The sequence below is a fragment of the Cutaneotrichosporon oleaginosum genome (assembly GCF_008065305.1).
Source record: "Cutaneotrichosporon oleaginosum strain ATCC 20508 chromosome Unknown ATCC20508_contig02, whole genome shotgun sequence".
NCBI lineage: Eukaryota > Fungi > Basidiomycota > Tremellomycetes > Trichosporonales > Trichosporonaceae > Cutaneotrichosporon > Cutaneotrichosporon oleaginosum.
Window position 1 is genome coordinate 2,418,868 of NW_027072171.1, and position 18,907 is coordinate 2,437,774.

Below are 18,907 nucleotides of genomic sequence, written 5' to 3' on the forward strand. Positions count from 1 at the left end.
TGGATTCCTAAGTGAGGTTCATATTTAGATAATGCCACGCGAGCTACCATGCACATCGTCATCCTGACCGTTCCTGGCTACTCATAGCAGTGACAGTTGTACCATCGCGGCCTTCATCTCCATCATCTCACGACCGCCGCCATCTCCGACACCTTCCCCATCTCCGTCATTACCGTGAGCTTCGTCAGCACCATCACCCGTCCACACTTAGAAAGCTCTCATCGCTTTAACGGTACTCCTTCTCTCCCCATCATCCTCTCGTCCGGCTTCGCTTGCTGGCCCCATGATGCCTAATATCGTCTGACAGCCTTCTTCCTCCTCCCAGCAGCATGTCCACCCCTCCGTCTCCCCATCAACCTGCAACGCGGAAATTATCAAACGCCTCCTCCGGTGACCTCACCGTTCGCCCGCGCCGGCCAAGTTCCTCAAGTGCGTTATCCGTGCCCGTCCCGGACGAGGATGACAACGAAGTGCCAGACGGCTTTCTCGACCCTTCCAACCAGTCGTGGACTGCCGACCCATGGGGGTACTCTTTGCGAGAGCCGCCGCCTCCACTGTGGCGCCAGGCCAGCGACGAGGTATACAACGAGAACGAGGACCCGGAGCAAGGTCCCAGCGACTACTGGTGTCGTTCCTCGCCACCCCTGTCACCAGAACTGCCAACTGCCTCGTCTGATCCCTGGCTGCGAAATATGTCCGATGTGGCCACACCCGAGAGCGAGGACGAACACCAGGACACTGCTGAGTACTCCAAGCGTCTGGAACAGGTCCTGTCATTCGCCGATCAGTCACCCACCCCGTCACCGATGAGACGGCGGGATAGGAATCGGGCCATGTACATTGGCGACGGGGATGATTCGGGCGACGACGATTCGAGACAGCTTCACAACGGCAAAGGCTACGACGAGGTTGTTCGGGACGTACTGCATGATGGCGGGGAAGCGGCAATCTCGCCGTCCGTTGAGCAGGATGAAGACGAATTTGGAGCTCTGCCAGTGCGCTCGAAAGTGAGTGACACCCGAGACAACAAGTACTTACTCTGCAGGAGGAATCTATCTTGCGCACCCCATCAACCACATCACTGTCAGCCTCAGTTCAGGAGAGGATACAGTCGCCCATGCGCTCCAGCCCCTCGGGTCCTTCGCGATCTTACATCCGTGTGTGGCACGGTCGCGACCAGTGCTGACAACAGACCCTTCGGTCTCAAGGCTGCGATCGCAACCTCATGTCCGCAGCACCTCTACATCTACCCACTTAACGGCGTCGAGTCTTGCAAACCACACGCGTCTCCCGAGCCACTTCTCGCAGGTTTCCCTCTCGCGCTCGGATTCCATCTCAACTACCTCAATCGCTGGCCCAGCCCGCTCTTCGGTTGCGGCGCCAGAATCTCAGTCCGTCGCCGAGGAGATGAAGGGCCCGGCATTTACTTTTCATCCCCTCCGCCACCTCTCCGCGCATCTGTTTAACCGCGGCAGGGACCGCGGCTCAGAAAGCGGCGCATCGTCGCCCACCCCACGGCCGTCCCCGGCCAAGCGGACGGGGTCGGTGCTTGGCCTCTCCCTGGGACGACGAGGCGGCGAGGCTCCCACCTCTCTGCCGATCGAGAGGACCTTGGGTATTCCCACAGTCATGGACACAAACGGAATGATCGCCGTCGGTACCCAGGGCGGCCATGTGGTCGTGTATGGTTTCAATCAGGAGGTTCGCTGTGTGCTCGGAAACGAGACATCAGGTAGGTGCCCCCGGGCGGCGTCGCTTATACCACAGTACTGTCTGGACCGGTGACCGCTGTGACCATCTGCCCGGATCAGACGTGGATCGGCGTTGGCCACGCCAGCGGCAACGTGTTCCTCTGGGATTTGTCGCATCCTTCCAAGCCGGGGCGCACATGTCTCGCTGTTACGTTACAGCAAGTGCTCTCCGGCCGTAAAGAAGGTCACTTGCAGGGCACTCGGATCATCCACATTGGCTTCGTCGGGAAGCGCCACACTTCCATTGTCACTGCCGACGAGGAAGGACGTGCTTTCTGGTTCAGCCTGGGAAGGGTCATGGGAGTCGACAGTAACGACGTTGTTCGCATGCTGGGGTCCTATCCGGAGCCGGAGCGCGAACGGCAGGAGCCACCGCGAGACTCTGTGCGTACAGATGGCGAGACGTCGGCGCCCAGCTCAATCCGTTTCCAGCAGCCCAAGAAACCCACCACGCTGTTTGCGGCGTTGCCACTGCCCATTGGCACCGCACCGCATGCGACAGATGAGTTCCACATCACCGCGCTCCTCACACCTGTCAAGCTCGTAATCGTGGGCATGAAGCCTTCAGCCAAGACGTGGTTCCGCAAGATGCGCGACACGGCTGGTGGTGAATACGGAGGTTTCGTGGGCTGCGCAGTTTGGCTCAAGCCGGGAGAGGTCAGGGCAGCCACGCCAACAACGCCTCCTTCCGATCCTGTCCTGGCCTACTCGTGGGGCACGTCACTCCGCTTCCTCCGCGTTCGCGTGTCGGTTACTGAAGCTCTCGAACGGCCGCAGAGCGCTGGCAAGAGTGACAAGAAGCCCGTCCCACTAAAGACACCGGAGTTCATTGAGGGGCGTCGCTGGGAAGCGCCAAATCCTATCCAGTCACTGCATTGGTTCGATTCGGATCATCTTCTGGTCATCACCACCCAGGAGCTACTCTTGGTTAACGTTCGCACAATGCGGCCGGTCGAGAACACACCCCTCCAGACAAAGCTCTTGACGTCCCAAGACTTCTACTCAGGGCTGAGCATCCGTAAGGCGGGCATTGACGTCGTGCCAAACACCATCGCGAGCAGCGCCAGGACATTCCGCGAGAAGCTCTTCCTTCTCACCAAAGCCAACGTTCAGGTCGGTACTCTGCAACACTGGAACGACCGCGTACTGGCGAGTGTTCACAAGGGAGACTTCCTGGGTGCTATCAACTTGGCGCTGGCGTACTACGAGGGCAGAGCGACAGGCAACACAATCGGTTTGCCGGAAGATCCTGCATCAAGGCGTGACGTCGTCGGTACTCGTGTCCGCGAACTGATGAAGGCCTCACTAGAGTGGGCGTTCTCCGAAGAGCGCATGCACGACGACACTCATTTCAGTGCTGACGGGCGAGGGGTCGACCTCACGTCGCTCTTTGAGGGTCTCGCAACGGCATGCATCGACGCGTGTTTAGCCATGCATGATGCCGATTTTCTCTTCGACGAGGCGTACGAGCACTTTGCCAACGCGGGCATCCAGAGCATCTTCCTCACTCGCCTCGAGGGGTACATCTTCGAGGATCGCGTGTCTGAGGTACCGCCCCATGTGGTCCAAGTCATGATTGCCATGCACGATCAGCAGGGCGAGTACGGCCTGGCCGAGGCTATTATCTGGCACATTGCGCCTAACTCTCTTGACATCAATCAGGCCGTCACACTCTGCGAGAAGCACGAATTGTGGGACGCCCTGATTTACGTATATACCCGCGCAATGGGGGACTACGCAGCGCCAATTGTCAAGCTCATCGGCATTGTGTGTGTCATCCAGCGCGCTCGTCGAGACAGGCCGAGCCTCGTTGGCGACAGTGGTGAACGATCTGACGTGGAGGAGAGGCTCGCACCAGACGCGTACAAGCTCTATGCGTATGTCGCCAACGTCCTCTCTGGGCTGTGGTACCCGTCTGGCGAGCAAATGCGGGAGATCGACGCTACGCGCGCCCGGACAGCTGCATATGGCCTGCTCTTCTCTGACCGCACAGTAGAGTGGCCTGAGGGCTCGAATGAGCTCGTTCGCACGGACCAGAGCGACTCTGGCGGCTTTGAGCCCGCATACCCATACTTGCGGTTGCTCCTTCAATTCGATACGGAGGCGTTCCTCCATGCCATGGACATGGCGTTCGAGGACTCGTACCTTAATGACCCATCTCGCGCGATCAATCGCCAGACCATCATCAACCTCATGCTCGACGTGATGGATGATGGATTCCACTCAAGCGACGTGACTTTCCTGCACATCTTCGTCGCTCGCAACCTACCAAAGTACCCGCAGTTCATTTTCATCCCTCCATCAACATCGCACCGTATTCTTGTCAGCCTCGCTTCCGACCCCGACCAGTCTACGCGCGAGGATCGACAACTTGCCGCCGAGTACCTTCTCTCGGCGTACACGCCTCACGACGCCGATCAGATGTTGAGCCGCTTTGAGCAGGCGGGCTTCTTCCGCATCCTACGCGCCGCCTACCGGCGTGACCGGAAGTGGGGTGCCTTGATCGATACGCTTCTCAGGGACCCAGATGCCGATGATGGCGTCTTTGCCAGTCTTGATGAGATCATCACGTCGTCCAAGATGTCGCTCGGTGTTGTCCCCGACGAGGTGGAGACGGCAATGTCAAATGCTTTGCCCCATCTCTTCGACCTGAGCGTGCGGCAGACAGCGCTCCTCCTCGACAGGTCCCTTCCCACGCTGCACGATTTGGCAATTCAAACGCTCGACGAGGCTGAGCACAAGCAGGCAGCATATTTGCGTTGTCTGCTTGATCCAAGAGCAGATGAAAACGAAAGTGATGGCGGAGAGGCTGAAGCAGTGCTCAGTGAGCCGTCGAAGCACCTCCATAGCGGTGCGCGGCTCAGGTATGCTTCACTCTTGGCACAACACGACCCCAGCGCGGTCATCCCCTTCCTCGACGAGCAGGGCAAGGCAGCTTTCGATCTCCCTCTCCTGGCGGAGCGATTTGAGGCCGCCGGTGTACCGGATGGTCAGCTGTGGGCTCTTGATCGCAATGGGCAGCGGAAAGAAGTGTTTGAGACGATCGGCACGGTGCTGGCGTCACGCGGCGCCGATCTAGCCGAGGGCATTCACACGCACTCGGAAGGTGACATACACCAGGCGCTGGCAACGCTTCAGAGCGTTTCGCATATGGCCATCCGCCTATGTCGAGAACACTCGTGCGAGAGCGCAGCCGAGGATATGTGGTTCGGCGTCCTACATTCAACCACGGACCTCGTGCACTCGGTCTCGGCGCTGACCTCCGAAGAAGGAGATTTGGCTGCATCGGTGCTTGAGACGCTCCGCGGGCTGGTGCAGGACACGCTGCAGGCTCTGCTCTCTACCTCGTCGTCACACCTCTCCTTCGCGCGCCTTTTCAAGCGCCTTGTTGAAGCGGCGCCGACCGGGAAAGGCAAGAGGAAAAAGACGAAGGGCGGGGCGCGCGCCTACTCCGAGTTCCGCGCAATACTCAGCGGCATGCTTGACTCATTCCGACAGGACACGGATGTGCTGTCCCTCAGCATCAGATTGGTGGACGCGGACATGTTCGAGCTGCTTGAGGAGAAGGTCGCCAAAAGCCAAGCGGGATGGCGCACCACCTCAATTACATGTGCAGAGTGTCACAAACCCCTCTGGCGGGCGGGTGACAAAGTAGACGTGCGCGCCAACGGCACAGCGGTGCACGAGGTGTGCTAGCACAGTATCAATATATGTACATTATTAGAGCCAGTATTTGCTACCTCGGCGCTATCGCCTCCTCGTGGGACTATCAGGCGCCGCGGCGTCCTCTAGCCGACCTCCATGATACGTAACCATCTCGTCCTGCTGATGCAAAACGAACTGACCGCCGTCACCGGGCGCAGGTTTCCCGAACAGGCTCGTCTCGCCCCCTTGCTGAGCGTAGCCGCTCCCCGCACCTCGGGGGTATCCAGAGATGTCTGAGTCGTAGCTGTTGTCAACGAACTCGAAGCCCTCTGCCGCCTGTGCTGCATATTCGTCTGTGTCGTCCAAGCTATCGTCGGCGTCATCGATGCTCTCGTCATCCCCGATAATTCGACCAGTGACATCTCGTTGGATCTCGATGTCACTGCCGTACGACGTGTTGGCGAGGGACCTGCGCGGGCGGCCGTAGCCATATGTTGACTCATCGAGCCGATCAACGTGACTGGTGTTGTCACACTCCAAGAGCCGGTGAGCGGAAGATGCCTCCCTCTCTCGCCGTGTGTCCGGGTTGGGATCAGGCCCATCAAACAGTCGTCGTGCTGTCATGCCCTCGCGGTCTGGGGGCGGGAGAGGTGCGTCGAACTCCCGTCGCGCCGCCGCCAAATCAGCCGCCAAATCATCCGCTGCCATCGAGTACCGACGTAAGTTCTCGGGCGTCGGCATGCGCGGGCTCGGCTCGTAGCTCATGTCCATAAGGTCAGGTGGAGCTTTGATAGGCGTTGTACCGGCCGCGACTATGCGCTGCGCGGTGGCCGGGAGGGCAAACTTCATGGTTACAGGTGGCGACATTCCGAGCTTGATATCATCGTCGTCATCGAACATGTTGCGCGGCTGCGGATTGGTGCGCGGGGCGGGGCGGGAGAACAGGCTGCGGCTCGCTGACGGCGCAAGCGGGCGGAAATCCTTCCCGAGCGGTGTGGAGGTCAAATCTATCAGTCGAGTCGCTGGAGACTTGTGGGCAGTCGGCGAGTCGGGGTCCAGCACACGCGCTCGCGGTGTGGAGGAGCCTGGAGGTTGGAAGCGCAGCGTGCTGTCAAACTCGGCCGTTTCGTCCGGGGATGGCGAGCGGCCATAGTCGTATCCGCTCGGCAGAGAGGGTGTCGTGTCCTCGGTAGTAGTGATTGAGAGCCTGCTCAGCTGCTTGTTGACACGATCGAAGGGGCTGCCAAGACTGTCGTCCAGGCTCTCGTCCTCGTCTCCCCGCCTCCTCATGGGCGTGCTTGTCGCACCCGGCTCAAAAAAGCTCCCGCCGAGCTCCGAGGTTGTTTCCTCATACCGCGTTTCGTCGACTGTGCTCCCCTCGCCGGGCCGCTCTCCAAACGCCTGGGCGTAGAAATTTGTCCAGAACGCAGCTGCTTCCCTGGTGGGTTGATTGGCGAGCGCAAACCGCTTGATCTCTGGCAGAATGCGGGTCGTGACAGTAGAATGAAGGCGGGCAAAGTTGGCGTCGATCTGCTGTAGTAAGAGCGTGTTAAGCTGGTCGATCTGCTCCATTTGCTGCGGGATGGGTGCGCGGGAGTCAACGCCTGCGATGGCGTAGAACGGGGGCCGGGATAATATGTCGGCGTATTGCGACATCTTGAAATTGGCTGGTTGAGCCGCTTAGTCGCAGCTATGATGGTTCGGTGTCGAATCGAGGTTGTGGTGGTGCGTTGTGCTCAAGCGCCGCGATGGTGAGGAACGGTTGTTTTGACGTCGCGTGTCCATCGTGCACGCGTCTCTGGACATGCTAAATGGGCGGACACATTAAATAAGAGCCTTATGCAGCATTCAGGGCGACGGTATCGGTGCCTGGATCGTGGGGGTTGATCCAGAACTCGAAGTGGCCATCTTCACAAGCGTCTATCAACGAACGCCGACGATGGCAGCGACGCCGCAGCCCCTCCGCCTCCCCCCCGTCGAGGGGGACACGTCAATCTGCTCGCATCTACGTACGCTGGTGCAGAGGCAGACCGACATTGAGCGGCGTTTTGTTGATGTCGTGCGCTGGGGCGCACTCGACCAAGGCGCCAAGCGCCGGAAGGTGGGTCAAGCATGCAGGAGGTCTGCATCTCCATGACCTAACGCCAGACCGCGCCGCCGCAGTGTCATGCGTGCTCTTCCCCCCTCTCGCAGCCGTGGGCATGTCTTACGTGTGATTACGTCGGCTGTGCTCCACTGCACGCTAGCACAAGTCGGACCGCTCGCGACTGCCTGCCGAGTCACTTTGCCAACTCAACGCGGTGCGAGTTCGGTAAGCACCTCTCACTTTCCACTTCCCAGTTGACAGTAGCTGTGGAGCCCGGCACAGGTGCCATCTTCTGCTCTGAGTGCGATGATTGTGTGTATCCCGACAGCTTTGAGGCACTATTCCGCGCCACCCGCATCCAGGTGGAGGAATTCCATGATCGCAGCCGGGAGGGGAGCGGGCTCGCCGGACGTGGGCGCGGTCGCGGCCACTGGCGCGCATGGGACGGCAAACCGGTGGATAAGGTGGCGAAGGCATCATGCCGCGGCCTGCGCCCGCTGCTCAACCTCTCTCAAACCTGCTTCTTGTCCGCCATCCTGCAGGCGCTTATTCACAATCCGTTGCTGAAAGCCTATTTCCTCTCCGACAAGCATAACCGGCACGTATGTCCCAACGGCGGACCTAATGGCCTCGCGGTTGGCAAGCCGGTGGGGACAGATGGCTCCGCGGAGCGCGAGAAGGGTTGTCTCTGCTGTGAGATGGATCGCGCTTTCGAGGAATTTTACGCCGACGATTCGAGTCCATTTGGTCCGATCACCATGCTGTACGCGATGTGGCACGCGTCCGCCGAGCTTGAGGGGCACGGACAACAAGGTAAGTTCATGCGTGTGGCCGGCTGTGACTAACTTCAGATGCGCACAGCTTCTTCCTGGCTGCCCTTGACCAAATCCACGCGCACGCCAAGGGCCAGCTCTCGAGCTGCAACTGCATTGCGCACCAGACCTTCGCCGGCTCCCTCGTGTCTGCCGTGACCTGCTCAGGCTGTGGCCAAACGAATACGACTGTGGACCCGATACTGGACATCCAGCTTGACTTCCCGTTTACGGCCCAGGCCGAGCCTCTCACGCTGGGAGCGCTTCTGCGTCGGTATTGTGCGGAGGAGAAGATTGGCGACCACGGGAGGGGGTACGCGTGTGGAGCATGCGGGGGCGGCAAAGGCGTGACGGCGTCCAAAAAGCTGGCCATCAAGAAGCTCCCTCCAGTTTTAAGCTTCCAGCTCAAACGCTTCGCGCACAATGCCACGAGCTCCAAGGTTGAGACGCCCGTTCGCTTCCCAAGCCACCTCGACATGCGACCGTACACCGAGACCACCGCGGGTAACGTAAGCAAGGCGCCGAGCGTAGACGGCGCCGCGGATCGGGAGATCGATGAGGATGACCTGCCCTCGTCGCTCTATAGTTACGATCTGTTTGCGGTGGTCACCCACGAGGGCAAGCTTGACAATGGGCACTACTGGGCTGATGTGCGCAGCGGCGACGAATGGTGGCACTGCGATGACGACAAGGTCACACCAACCACCCTCGGCTCTGCGTTACGCCAGAACGCGTATATGCTGTTCTACGTCCGCCGATCGCTGGCGTACGGCGAGCGCATGTCCGCGGTATTAGCCAATAGCGCTGGCAAGACGGTTAACGGCAAGACTGTCAATGGCAAAACTAACGGGGCACCCAACGGCTCCGCGAGTGGCACCGCGAGTGCGGCCTAGGGTAACTAGCAGCTGGTGTATGTCTCCCCGCGCGCCGAGGGCTCGCTTGTATTCCAACCATACTTCCCCTGTTGCATCTCACTGTAAACAGAGATCTATATGCATGACACGACAGCAGCAAAGTTTGCAAGTCCGAATCAAAGGTCGATGCCTGGGATGGAAACTATGTACATTATGATTGTTCAGAGACTCTCGGACGCGATGGAATGTGTGAGGCATTGCGACAACGTGGAGAAACGGGTGTGCCGAGGACCGAAGTTGACATATGTTGAAGCTGGCTGACAACGAAGAGCATGAGGAGCATGGTGACATGGCTGGGAAGGGGACAACTACACCCAGATGGACTTGCCGGTGGAGAAGTCAAGAGTGGTAGAGAGGACAGGGGGGTCGAGCCTCGCGCGGCTGGCCTTGGACTCCGTGGGAGAGCTGACACGAGACACAGGCGGCGACCCGTGAATGACACGCTGGGCGCGAATGAGATACTTTGGGTGCAGCTTGGCTGAGAGCGTGAACTCGTCATCTGAGGAGGATGCCCGAGACGAGTAGCATGTGCCACCTGAAATACCGCTGGAGGTGTAAAGCAGGTCGCCGAAGACATCGCCTGTACTGAGCGGTGTCGCGGGAAAAACGCTCTCTGCCGGGGAGACCAGAGAACTCGCTCTGCCAATCGAGCCATTACGGTCAGGGGTGCAAGGGTTGGGCTTGTGGCTATCTCCCACAATACGAGAGGACCGGTGCTGAAAGACGGGCTTGTTGGGGAGCTGGCCACGGGAGTGGCGCTCCGCTCCGATGGGCTCGATGGGTCGGTTCTCAAGGAGGGGAGACCCATGCGCGTCGTCGTCCAACTCTGCCACAGTGGACAAAGTATCGAAACCAAGCGAGAAGCGGCGATACTGCGAAAGCTGGAAGCGGCTGGCCTTGGTAGGTGACTCGGGAAGCTGAGTTCGAGTGTGGGTGGCACCGGGCGCGGAAGAAGCGGAGAGGTTTGCAGACACGGGGCGAGAGTTCGCACAAGGTTGGCCCGATTGGCCCGAATCTGCCATGCACTGTTCAAGGCGCCGCGGACTGACAAGCGGGTAGAGCTGATAATGTTCGTCGACCGCGGCGGAAAACACATCAATTTTCCGCTTGGCCCCCTCACGGAGGTCTGGCAAAGAGTCTACCGTCAGCACGATGCTCCAAGGTTAGAAACCGTACCTCGACGTTTAGCAAGGACCTCGGATATCTTGCTTGTCTCGCGCTCCTCGGGAGTAAATGGGTTCTCTGTCTGCGGGCGCGAAAGGGCGATACGCTGAGCCTTTGCGAAAATGGAGTACAGTGGCGACTCGAGGTTGTCGGAGGTGGTGCCCACGCCGCGTGAGGGGGGCGGAATAATATCGCAGTGGTCTGTGCAAGGGGACGAGTCGGAGCTCGTCACCTGGAGAAAACGGGGGCTGACACCACGCCCAGCCATGACTGCCGGCAGCACCGCGCCGATGGGGACTTTGACGCCAGCACAGCTCGATAGCTGAAGCCACAGCTGTTCTGGAATTCCGCAGCCATCCTTGCCGCCTTGAGTGAGAAGGAGAGCAGGGGCCGTCATGTGCTCGTTGCCACAGTCCGCGAGGATGCCTCCCATGGCAGCGCGGGGGTTGGTCTCCAGAAGCTCCCGAAGAAAGGGAGCATAGCCCGAAGCGACGACGGTGGCGGGATTGACACCAGGAGAGGCGTAGACAGTCAAGGGGTGGGGGTAGTCGGTGTTGTATGCCTCCGGAAGACTGCGCTCGATCTCACCGAAATCAGGCTTTGCGAGGGAAAAAGGCTTGGTCTCGGGGAGGTTGACCGTGGGGATTGGCAGGTGTGATCCAATGTATGCAGGGCGACGCGAGGGACGACCAAAAGATGGCGAGAGCGTCGGAGTAGTGGGCCACTCGTTGGAACGAGAGGCAGACGGCCAGCTGGCTTCTGCGTTAGATCCAGGGGATGCAAAGTGGGCGTTCATACCATTGCAAGTAGCCGCAGTTTGCGGAGGTGTGAGAAGTGGGACTTCAGGAGAGGTTATGGCCTTGGCGGCCCGTAGGCCTTCAAGGTGCTCGAGGCGCTCGAGGTGAACAAACACCGCCTCGTGACGTGTGCGAGGAATGTCGCGGCTGTTCGGGAGAGACGAGAATTCATCAGGCGCGTGCAACGATGGCGATGACGAACGCGATGTACCGAGGTTGTCACAGTGCGGCGTGTCTAGAAGTAAGCTGAACTGCGACGGTCCAGTACCGACCTTTGGAGGACTTGGTGCCCGAGGAAGGTGGCGTTTCGACCAGGGGACGCTTGGCTGTTGTTAGTAATGGACTGTACAACAACTCACGCTTGTTTCCGATGCCAGCACGACGGCCCCGGCGGCGACCGCGGGGCTTGCGAGGTTCCTTACCGTCAAGCTTGGACTCGGGGTGGCAGGAGGAAAGCGTGCTGGTAGGCCGTAAGGTAGGAGGAGGGGGATGTGGGCGCATACGCGGAGGCGGCGCCTGCTGTGGCTGGGGGTGAGTCATGAAGTGAGTGTGTCTGCGGAGCTTGATAGATCGTAGGTGGTCGCGAGCAGAGGCCAGATGTTGGAACGCTGATATACGAGGTGGAAAGTGAAGGAGGGAGAACTGGGGAGATGGGTCCAGAGAGAGGAAGAGAGAGAAAGAGAATAAATGAATGGCATGCAGACGTGGCCAAGTGGGGAGAGGATAATGAGGTCAACGTCACAAGCGTAGAGCTGGCCAGCATGGCCAGGAGGCTTGTTGGCTGGGAGGGCTGGGAGGAAGGTGGTTCATGTGCTGTGATGCACCGTGCTCTGCGCCCTCTCGCCCTCGGCATCAGTTGATATCCCAGGTCGCTCCCTTGGCGCAGGAAGTCGTGAGCGTGGCATGCGCAGCGGGGTCATGAGGCTCGCGGCCACCAGGAAACGGTTCGCCAATCGCTCGAATCGGCCACTGGTGACTGGTCGTGCTGGTCTTTGTGGAGTTTTGGGGGCAGGCTGGCTTGGATGGACTGCAAGCTGAAAGGCGGGGGGGGGGGGGGGAGGAGAGGAGGTCAAGAGATCAAAGAGGAGGGCTCCCGAGGCCCGAGGGATTCGGGGATGAGCTGGTGGCCGGCGATCGAGGGACGCACCGAGACCGAGCGTTAGCGGTCGGTGAGTCATAGTGCAAGCCCATGTGCGTGATCAGGTGTGAGCGTGTTGATCACGGCCAGATCGGCGTCGACGCGGCTTCGGATGAGCTGTGAGCTTGTCGATGAGCATGGCGTGCTGCTGAGCAGCAAGTGATCGAGCCGCAAGTAGCAAGCCATCCGCGGCATTTGTGGCATGTGGCAGCCTCCTGCTTCTGAGATTTATAGTCCTCTTTCCGAGCTCCCGAATCATCGAACCATGCGAATCATGCACACGGTACAGTACACATCGTGGGGAGGGATGCACCTGCGTGCCTGCAACGACGTGAATTGCCATCTATGGTATTTGGTATCGCGGGCCGCGGGCTGCGTGCACTGCGTACTCCGGACATAGCAGGTATCTGGCGCGCGCCGAGATGCATGCCACAGTGCCACAGTGCGTTCACGCGTGCTGCGGGAATGCGCATGTACTCACGCGAGTTCACTCTCGGCTCTCAGCGCTCTCAGCGATCAGCTGATTAGGTGCTCAGCTGTAAGTATGTAGAATCGAAGAGGCACGACATGCAGCAGGCTCCGAGACGCGCGCTGTGCCTGGATGTTTCGACACTCGATCTGCCATCTGCCAGGTGGCCGGAGGCAGGCCAGGCAGGATGGCCTAGGATGGGAAATCATGCAAGATGCCAAGAATGCGACTGCGAAATCATGGCCATTTTGGCCAATTAGCTAAGCCTCGCAAATCGCAGAGGGTGGCAGCTAGTGGCAGTTGGACCGGAGGCCGGTGAACTGGAGATCCGGAGAGCGGGTGATCTCACCTGAAGATCTGGTGATTCGTGAGGAGTATGAGTGCTTTAGTACAGAGCATACGCCGAGTGCACGACTAGTGCAGGCGAGCGCGATCTAGCGAGTAGCGACATCATGTGCGCGGGTGCATGGCCTTCATGGGTCGACGTACGCATGAACGCACGTACGCCCATGAACGCCCGGCGCCCATTGTCGTGTTATGGGTGTGGCACAGAGGTGGGTCGGAGATCGGAGTTCAGGGGAGATTTGCCCGGACTGTGTGCCCAACCGCGCTGGACGCCAACTTTCACTTCTTGCGTGTTCTTGCTAATTTCTAGTGCTGCATGACCGCATGATCGCAAGCTCGAGTAGACGAGTACCGATCTATCGAGATATCGAGGGACGCTCCCGATCCAGGACCAAATCTGTAGTGCGCGGCGCCCAGCGACGATGCGAGTGGCTTCATGTGGGCGTGAGGAGCCTTTGATCGGCGATCGGCGATCGGCAGTGGCGTGGGTCGCGACGTGCTTCAATTCGCGACCACGGTGCAGGATTGCAGGATTGGCAGGAACGCAGCGATGAAACAAGGAGCGAAGTAGCAGATGGAAGATGAATCGATGGAGACCTTCCAGATAGGCAGATAGACGATGTGGCCAGCTTGCGAACGTGGTTGACCGGTTCAAGCTAGGACCCAAGGAATGCACGGGTCTAGGGGTGGCCAGAAATAAGCGCCTTAAGCGCACAAGGCAATCAGGTGACCCAGGCAATAGCAGCAGGTGCACATTAAGACGGTGCGCAGATCGTGCAGATCAGAACCAGGTGGGTGCGTGGTGTGTGGCATGTGTGGTGCATGGTGCATGATGCATGCGGTGTGTGTGGTGGCGTGGTGATGGCGTGTTCAGTGGCGTGTTCAAGAAATGACGTCAATGTGCGTCGACGATCGTTCAAGCCTGTCGGATAGGTGGCGTGCATGGTGTGGCGCCGCAGCTGTGCTTCTCTCGCACGCCGCACACAGACGCAACGCCCTCGCCGATCGCCCCCCGCCCCTCGGCCCTCTGCTCTCGGTACTCGGTGATATCAAGCCGATCATTGCGAGCATCCTTGCACTCAATCTGCCGCAACCAAGAATTGAGAGGCGCGAGCGGCGCGAGCGAACTGGAGTCGCATGTTGCAATTGCAGCGCTGCACGCCTGCAATTCTAACCTTCTGCTAGCTGATACCATGCCGAATGTCGCTCATCCTGCTGAAAACGCAAGCCTTGGCATTGAGTTGTAGGATTCTTGAGGATCTGAGAAGGCGCGCAATAGAGGATAAGTGGAAAGGTTGCCTCGTCATCTGACGGCCTGCGGGCCTATGGCCTACGGAGCCCACCCCCGGACCGTGCATTCAGGTTAGTGAGGTCTTTGGGCGAGGTCGAAGCGCGGCAAGATTCAAGTGATCGGGTACGTCTGTACATGCTGTACAGCTTGACAGTGTGCACATCAACAGGTGGGGCGAGCGGGCCAGCGTACAAATGTAAAACGCGTACGACTGCACGGCGGTGTACGGCGAAGAAGTGCCTGCAGATCCCCCTCTTGCCACATGCAACAGCGCAGTTGGCCATTGATCCATGTGGCAAGTAGCATGTGGCATGTGGCACCTTGGTGCTGCCCGAGGAGCTCCACCAAGTAAGTACCCAGCTAGCCAGGCGGCGAGACTAGCTAGAATGCAGAAGAACGAGAACTGCAGCGCTAGAGGGTAACTAGGGTGTAGAGGCCCAGCTGGTACAGCTAGTCACTGAAGTGATCGAGTGAGCGCCACCCAGATCAGGTCGCGCATGGATCTCGCGCATGCTGCCCACATATCGCGTCCACTCCAAGCAGGCTACGGCTGAGCGCCCGAGCAGCCTGCGACCTCCCGATCTCTTCACGCCACGCTGGACGTAGCTACGAATGTGGCGCAGACGAGAAGCATGTCTTACGATTCATGAATGCTGACCTTTGCCACATTATCAGACCAGGGACGGTCGACTGCTCATGCCGCAGCAGTAGACGGCCCCACGTCTCCGTCGATCGGCGACGTTGCAGTCTCGGCAAATTACGAGCCATTGAAGGCCGTGGACGCCGACGACAAGACCACTGAAACCGAGCTGAACAGTACGTGCACGGCTCCATGCACGCACTGCCGGTCTGTAGTGCACGGCAACCTCTTCCCGAAGTGACTTGTTGGCCACGGAGCACGGTGTCGGAGGCACGGAACCCTGGCGCCGGAGTGCCGCAGCAGCGAGCACCAGCGGCGGGACGGAGCATTGGACGGCTCCGCGCCGCACTTTCGTCTCGGGTCTTCAAGCTCCGCTGATCCGCTGACATTGGACCTTTTGGTGCAGGGTGCAGCCGGTGCAGGACATGTTGGACAAGGAATATGCCCTCAGAGCCGTCCCCCGGATTTCTCCGGTCGGCGTGGTCCTGCCGAACCCGATGACGCGGGGTGCGGGGTCCCAGATCTGTCTTCAGTCCAGAGTTGTAACTGCCCGACCATGGCCGACACGATATCTCCCGGCTATTCTATACTTTCTGCTGTTCCGCCCGACGGCGCCATAACCTTTCCGGGGTACTTTCTCAGTCATCGTCGGCGCCAGGAGCGCCGCGTACTCGCCGGCCCTCCGCATCGTTCGCAGGGGGCCCGCGGGTGTCCCCGATGATTACACGGGTGTCGCACCTGCAGGGACGATGACGCTGCACGGGGATTCGGGCGAGGGGAGGGGCACGGTGGCCGATGACCGCTGGAGTTGAAGGGCACACGCCGCCGTTGCGATTGCGAAGTGAGGAGCTAGTGACTGGCCATGTCAGTGCATTTGTCAGCACGGGTAGCACACATGTACGAGTGAGTATCTAGTCACAACTGCATTCCTCTGGTACTGCTACTGCTACGCGGAAACCATGCTACAACCTAGAAAGTCACGCCGACTTGTCCTTCTTGGCAACGTAGGCGATGAGGTCGCAGACGCGGCGCGAGTAGCCGTACTCGTTGTCGTACCACGAGATGAGCTTGACGAACTTGTCGTTGAGGGGGATACCCGCCTTGGCGTCAAAGACCGACGACTCGGTCGAGCCGAGGAAGTCGGTCGAGACAACCTCGTCCTCAGTGTAGCCGAGGATGCCCTTGAGCTCGCCCTCCGAGGCCTTCTTGATGACCTCCTTGATCTGGTCGTACGAGGCGCCCTTCTCAAGACGGACGACAAGGTCAACGACCGAAACGTCCGAGGTGGGGATACGGAACGACATGCCGGTGAGCTTGCCGTTGAGCGAGGGGATGACCTTGCCGACGGCCTTGGCGGCACCGGTCGACGAGGGAATGATGTTGGCGGCAGCGCCACGGCCGCCACGCCAGTCCTTGTGCGAAGGGCCGTCAACGGTCTTCTGGGTGGCGGTGGTGGCGTGGACGGTGGTCATGAGACCCTCGACGATGCCGAAGTTGTCGTGGATGACCTTGGCAAGGGGCGCAAGGCAGTTGGTGGTGCACGAGGCGTTCGAGATGACCTCGTACTCGGGCTTGTAAGCCTCGAGGTTGACACCGCAAACGAACCTGAATTGTCAGCCCGGGCGCTACGATTGTGGAGGCACAGGAAGACTGTACGGTTGGATTACTCACATGGGGGCGTCAGCCGAAGGGGCCGAGATGATGACCTTCTTGGCACCACCCTTGAGGTGGAGCGAGGCCTTCTCAATGGTGGTGAAGACACCGGTCGACTCGACGACGTAGTCGGCGCCGGCCTTGCCCCAAGGGATGGCAGCGGGGTCACGCTCGCCGAAGACCGAGATGGGCTTGCCCTCAATGACGAGCTTGCCGTCCTTGGTCTCAACCTTGCCCTTGAAGCGGCCGTGGGTCGAGTCGTACTTGAACATGTAGACCATGTAGTCGAGGTCAATGAAGGGGTCGTTGATGGCAACGACGTCAATGTCGCCGTGCTCGAGGGCGTTGCGGAGCACGATGCGGCCAATGCGACCTGGTCATTGTCAGCGGTTTGTACTCTAGAGCCTAGTTGAGGAAGAGGTGACAAGATTGGAGGAGAGGAAGGGTGGGAGGGCGGCGACGTGGCATTCAATGACGATAAACGAATCTGACGAGCTGGAGAGTGAAGGGAGAGAGAGCTACTCACCGAAACCGTTGATGCCGACCTTGGTAGCCATGTTGATCAAGTTGATTTTTGGGAGGAGGGGAATAGTTTTGAGAAGAGGAGGTGGTTGAGAAAGAGAGAGAAGGAGAGAGAGGAAGAGGCGAGGATGGTCGCGGTTAAATGGGGTTGTGGGTTCGGCTTGGAATGGGGGGGGAGAGGGCGGAGGGGGGGGGGGCGGAGGAGGAGGCCGGGGTGGGGGTCGGAAACGGAACACGTTGGGGGCCTGGGGGGAGGGATCGATGGGAATGGAACGGACCAGAATGACTGGCTGGCTGGCCGTGGCTGGCATGGGCTGGGTTTGGCTGGGTATGAGGAGTGAGCCATGAGCGAGGGCGACTGGTGACGCCGTAGGGTGAGCCTGGCTGCTGGCTGCTGGCTGTATGGTGGTCATGGTGGCCGGAGGAGGTAGGAGGTTGGCCTAGGCACTGGGCCAGAGGACCATCTGGGGATCATGCCCGGGGGGGGGGGAGCGGGCCATGACGAGCCGGCCCAGCCGCCGGAAGGGTTATCCCATATCAGGACCCTTGTACGCGACAGGGTTCATCGGTTCGGCTTGATCTCGCCTACTACGCCTGTAACGCCCGCATCTGCTCGTGCTACTACTACTCTTGCCTTTGTACCATGCCGACACGGCGGTGCGGGCGACTACAGTACACGCAGGCCAGTGCGGTAGATTGCCAGGAGCGAACCCGCTCACGACGCATCCTCATTCGTCCACCGCCTATCGACTGCCCTGATTGCAAGAGGTGCACTTACCTCTGTCTCAAGTTCATTGTCCAATGCCGGCGGCAGTGGCACTTGATGACGCCAATCCCCACAGACTTGGGTCATGTTGCTCTCCAATCCGCCGGTTCTGATCAGGAACTTGCTTCTCCATCATCAACATGGCTACAGCTGGTTATCGCCCTCATGCCAGCCATTCGCGACATGCTTGGTCATCCTCATACCTCCCCACTCATCCACATGCAATTCGACTCGTCACGTCAGTCAGCGTCGGCGCCGAGGTCCCGCACAGTCTTACTCTAGCTCACACGCTCTCGAAGTGGAGAGCGGGTAGTTTCTTCCAGAATCCCACGCGCCACCACATTTCGCGCCTCGCACCCTCGCGCCGCTCGCTCCAGCGCACCTGCCCAGTCTGACACCCGCACGTGACATATATTAGGCGCGCTAAACATGCCAGTTCTACATTACTCGTATATCCTCGCATTAGACGTTCTTCATGTGCGCATCGTTCTGTCGCATTGCCACGCTCACCAGATCACCAACCCATCATCCCATGGTCACATTTGCGGGGGCCGGGAATGCCACTGTAGGTGGTCACTGATCTGATTTGGACACGGCCGCACAGCTGGGGCATGTCACGTTATGTGGAGTCCTTGTAGAGTCATTGTCTCATTAGTCTGTCTGAGCCGCAAGAGCAGATACCTCGCTGACTTTATTGAGCAACTCAGAGATCAGAAGTTAATTCCGCCCGCACAGATAAAGCCATGATCGCGGCTCTTTTGCTGCCGCCCCGGGGAGTCACGTGATGCGGCCCCCCCTCGGGCGTGTCGGCCATGTCAGGCCAACTGCACAAACAGGCAGCCATTCAATTCAATTCAATTCATGTCCGTTGCCGATCAGCCGAGGCCTCTCTCCTAGCTCTCCTAGCATCCTCT

General features: G+C 59.5%; 5 protein-coding genes across 5 annotated transcripts; 2 read left to right on the forward strand and 3 right to left on the reverse strand.

The window, feature by feature from the left end:
- Positions 1–329: 329 nt before the first annotated feature.
- COLE_02635 (uncharacterized protein) lies at positions 330–5,447 on the forward strand (the record flags this gene model as incomplete). The annotated part of the gene is made up of 4 exons (XM_018423545.2): positions 330–1,007; positions 1,046–1,157; positions 1,193–1,732; positions 1,768–5,447. The coding sequence occupies 4 exons, from the start codon at positions 330–332 to the stop codon at positions 5,445–5,447; spliced, it is 5,010 nt and encodes a 1,669-aa protein (XP_018277956.1).
- A 51-nt stretch (positions 5,448–5,498) lies between these two features.
- Positions 5,499–7,052, reverse strand: COLE_02636 (uncharacterized protein; the record flags this gene model as incomplete). The annotated part of the gene is made up of 1 exon (XM_018423546.2): positions 5,499–7,052. The coding sequence occupies one exon, from the start codon at positions 7,050–7,052 to the stop codon at positions 5,499–5,501; it is 1,554 nt and encodes a 517-aa protein (XP_018277957.1).
- A 283-nt stretch (positions 7,053–7,335) lies between these two features.
- On the forward strand, positions 7,336–9,187 carry COLE_02637 (uncharacterized protein; the record flags this gene model as incomplete). Its single annotated transcript, XM_018421422.2, has 4 exons — positions 7,336–7,497; positions 7,545–7,707; positions 7,747–8,295; positions 8,334–9,187. 4 exons carry the CDS (start codon positions 7,336–7,338, stop codon positions 9,185–9,187), a joined length of 1,728 nt encoding a protein of 575 aa, XP_018277958.1.
- Positions 9,188–9,516: 329 nt separating this feature from the next.
- Positions 9,517–11,709, reverse strand: COLE_02638 (uncharacterized protein; the record flags this gene model as incomplete). The annotated part of the gene is made up of 4 exons (XM_018424829.1): positions 9,517–10,346; positions 10,385–11,404; positions 11,442–11,495; positions 11,529–11,709. 4 exons carry the CDS (start codon positions 11,707–11,709, stop codon positions 9,517–9,519), a joined length of 2,085 nt encoding a protein of 694 aa, XP_018277959.1.
- A 4,320-nt stretch (positions 11,710–16,029) lies between these two features.
- On the reverse strand, positions 16,030–17,262 carry COLE_02639 (uncharacterized protein; the record flags this gene model as incomplete). The annotated part of the gene is made up of 3 exons (XM_018421423.2): positions 16,030–16,657; positions 16,724–17,078; positions 17,232–17,262. The coding sequence occupies 3 exons, from the start codon at positions 17,260–17,262 to the stop codon at positions 16,030–16,032; spliced, it is 1,014 nt and encodes a 337-aa protein (XP_018277960.1).
- Positions 17,263–18,907: the final 1,645 nt, after the last annotated feature.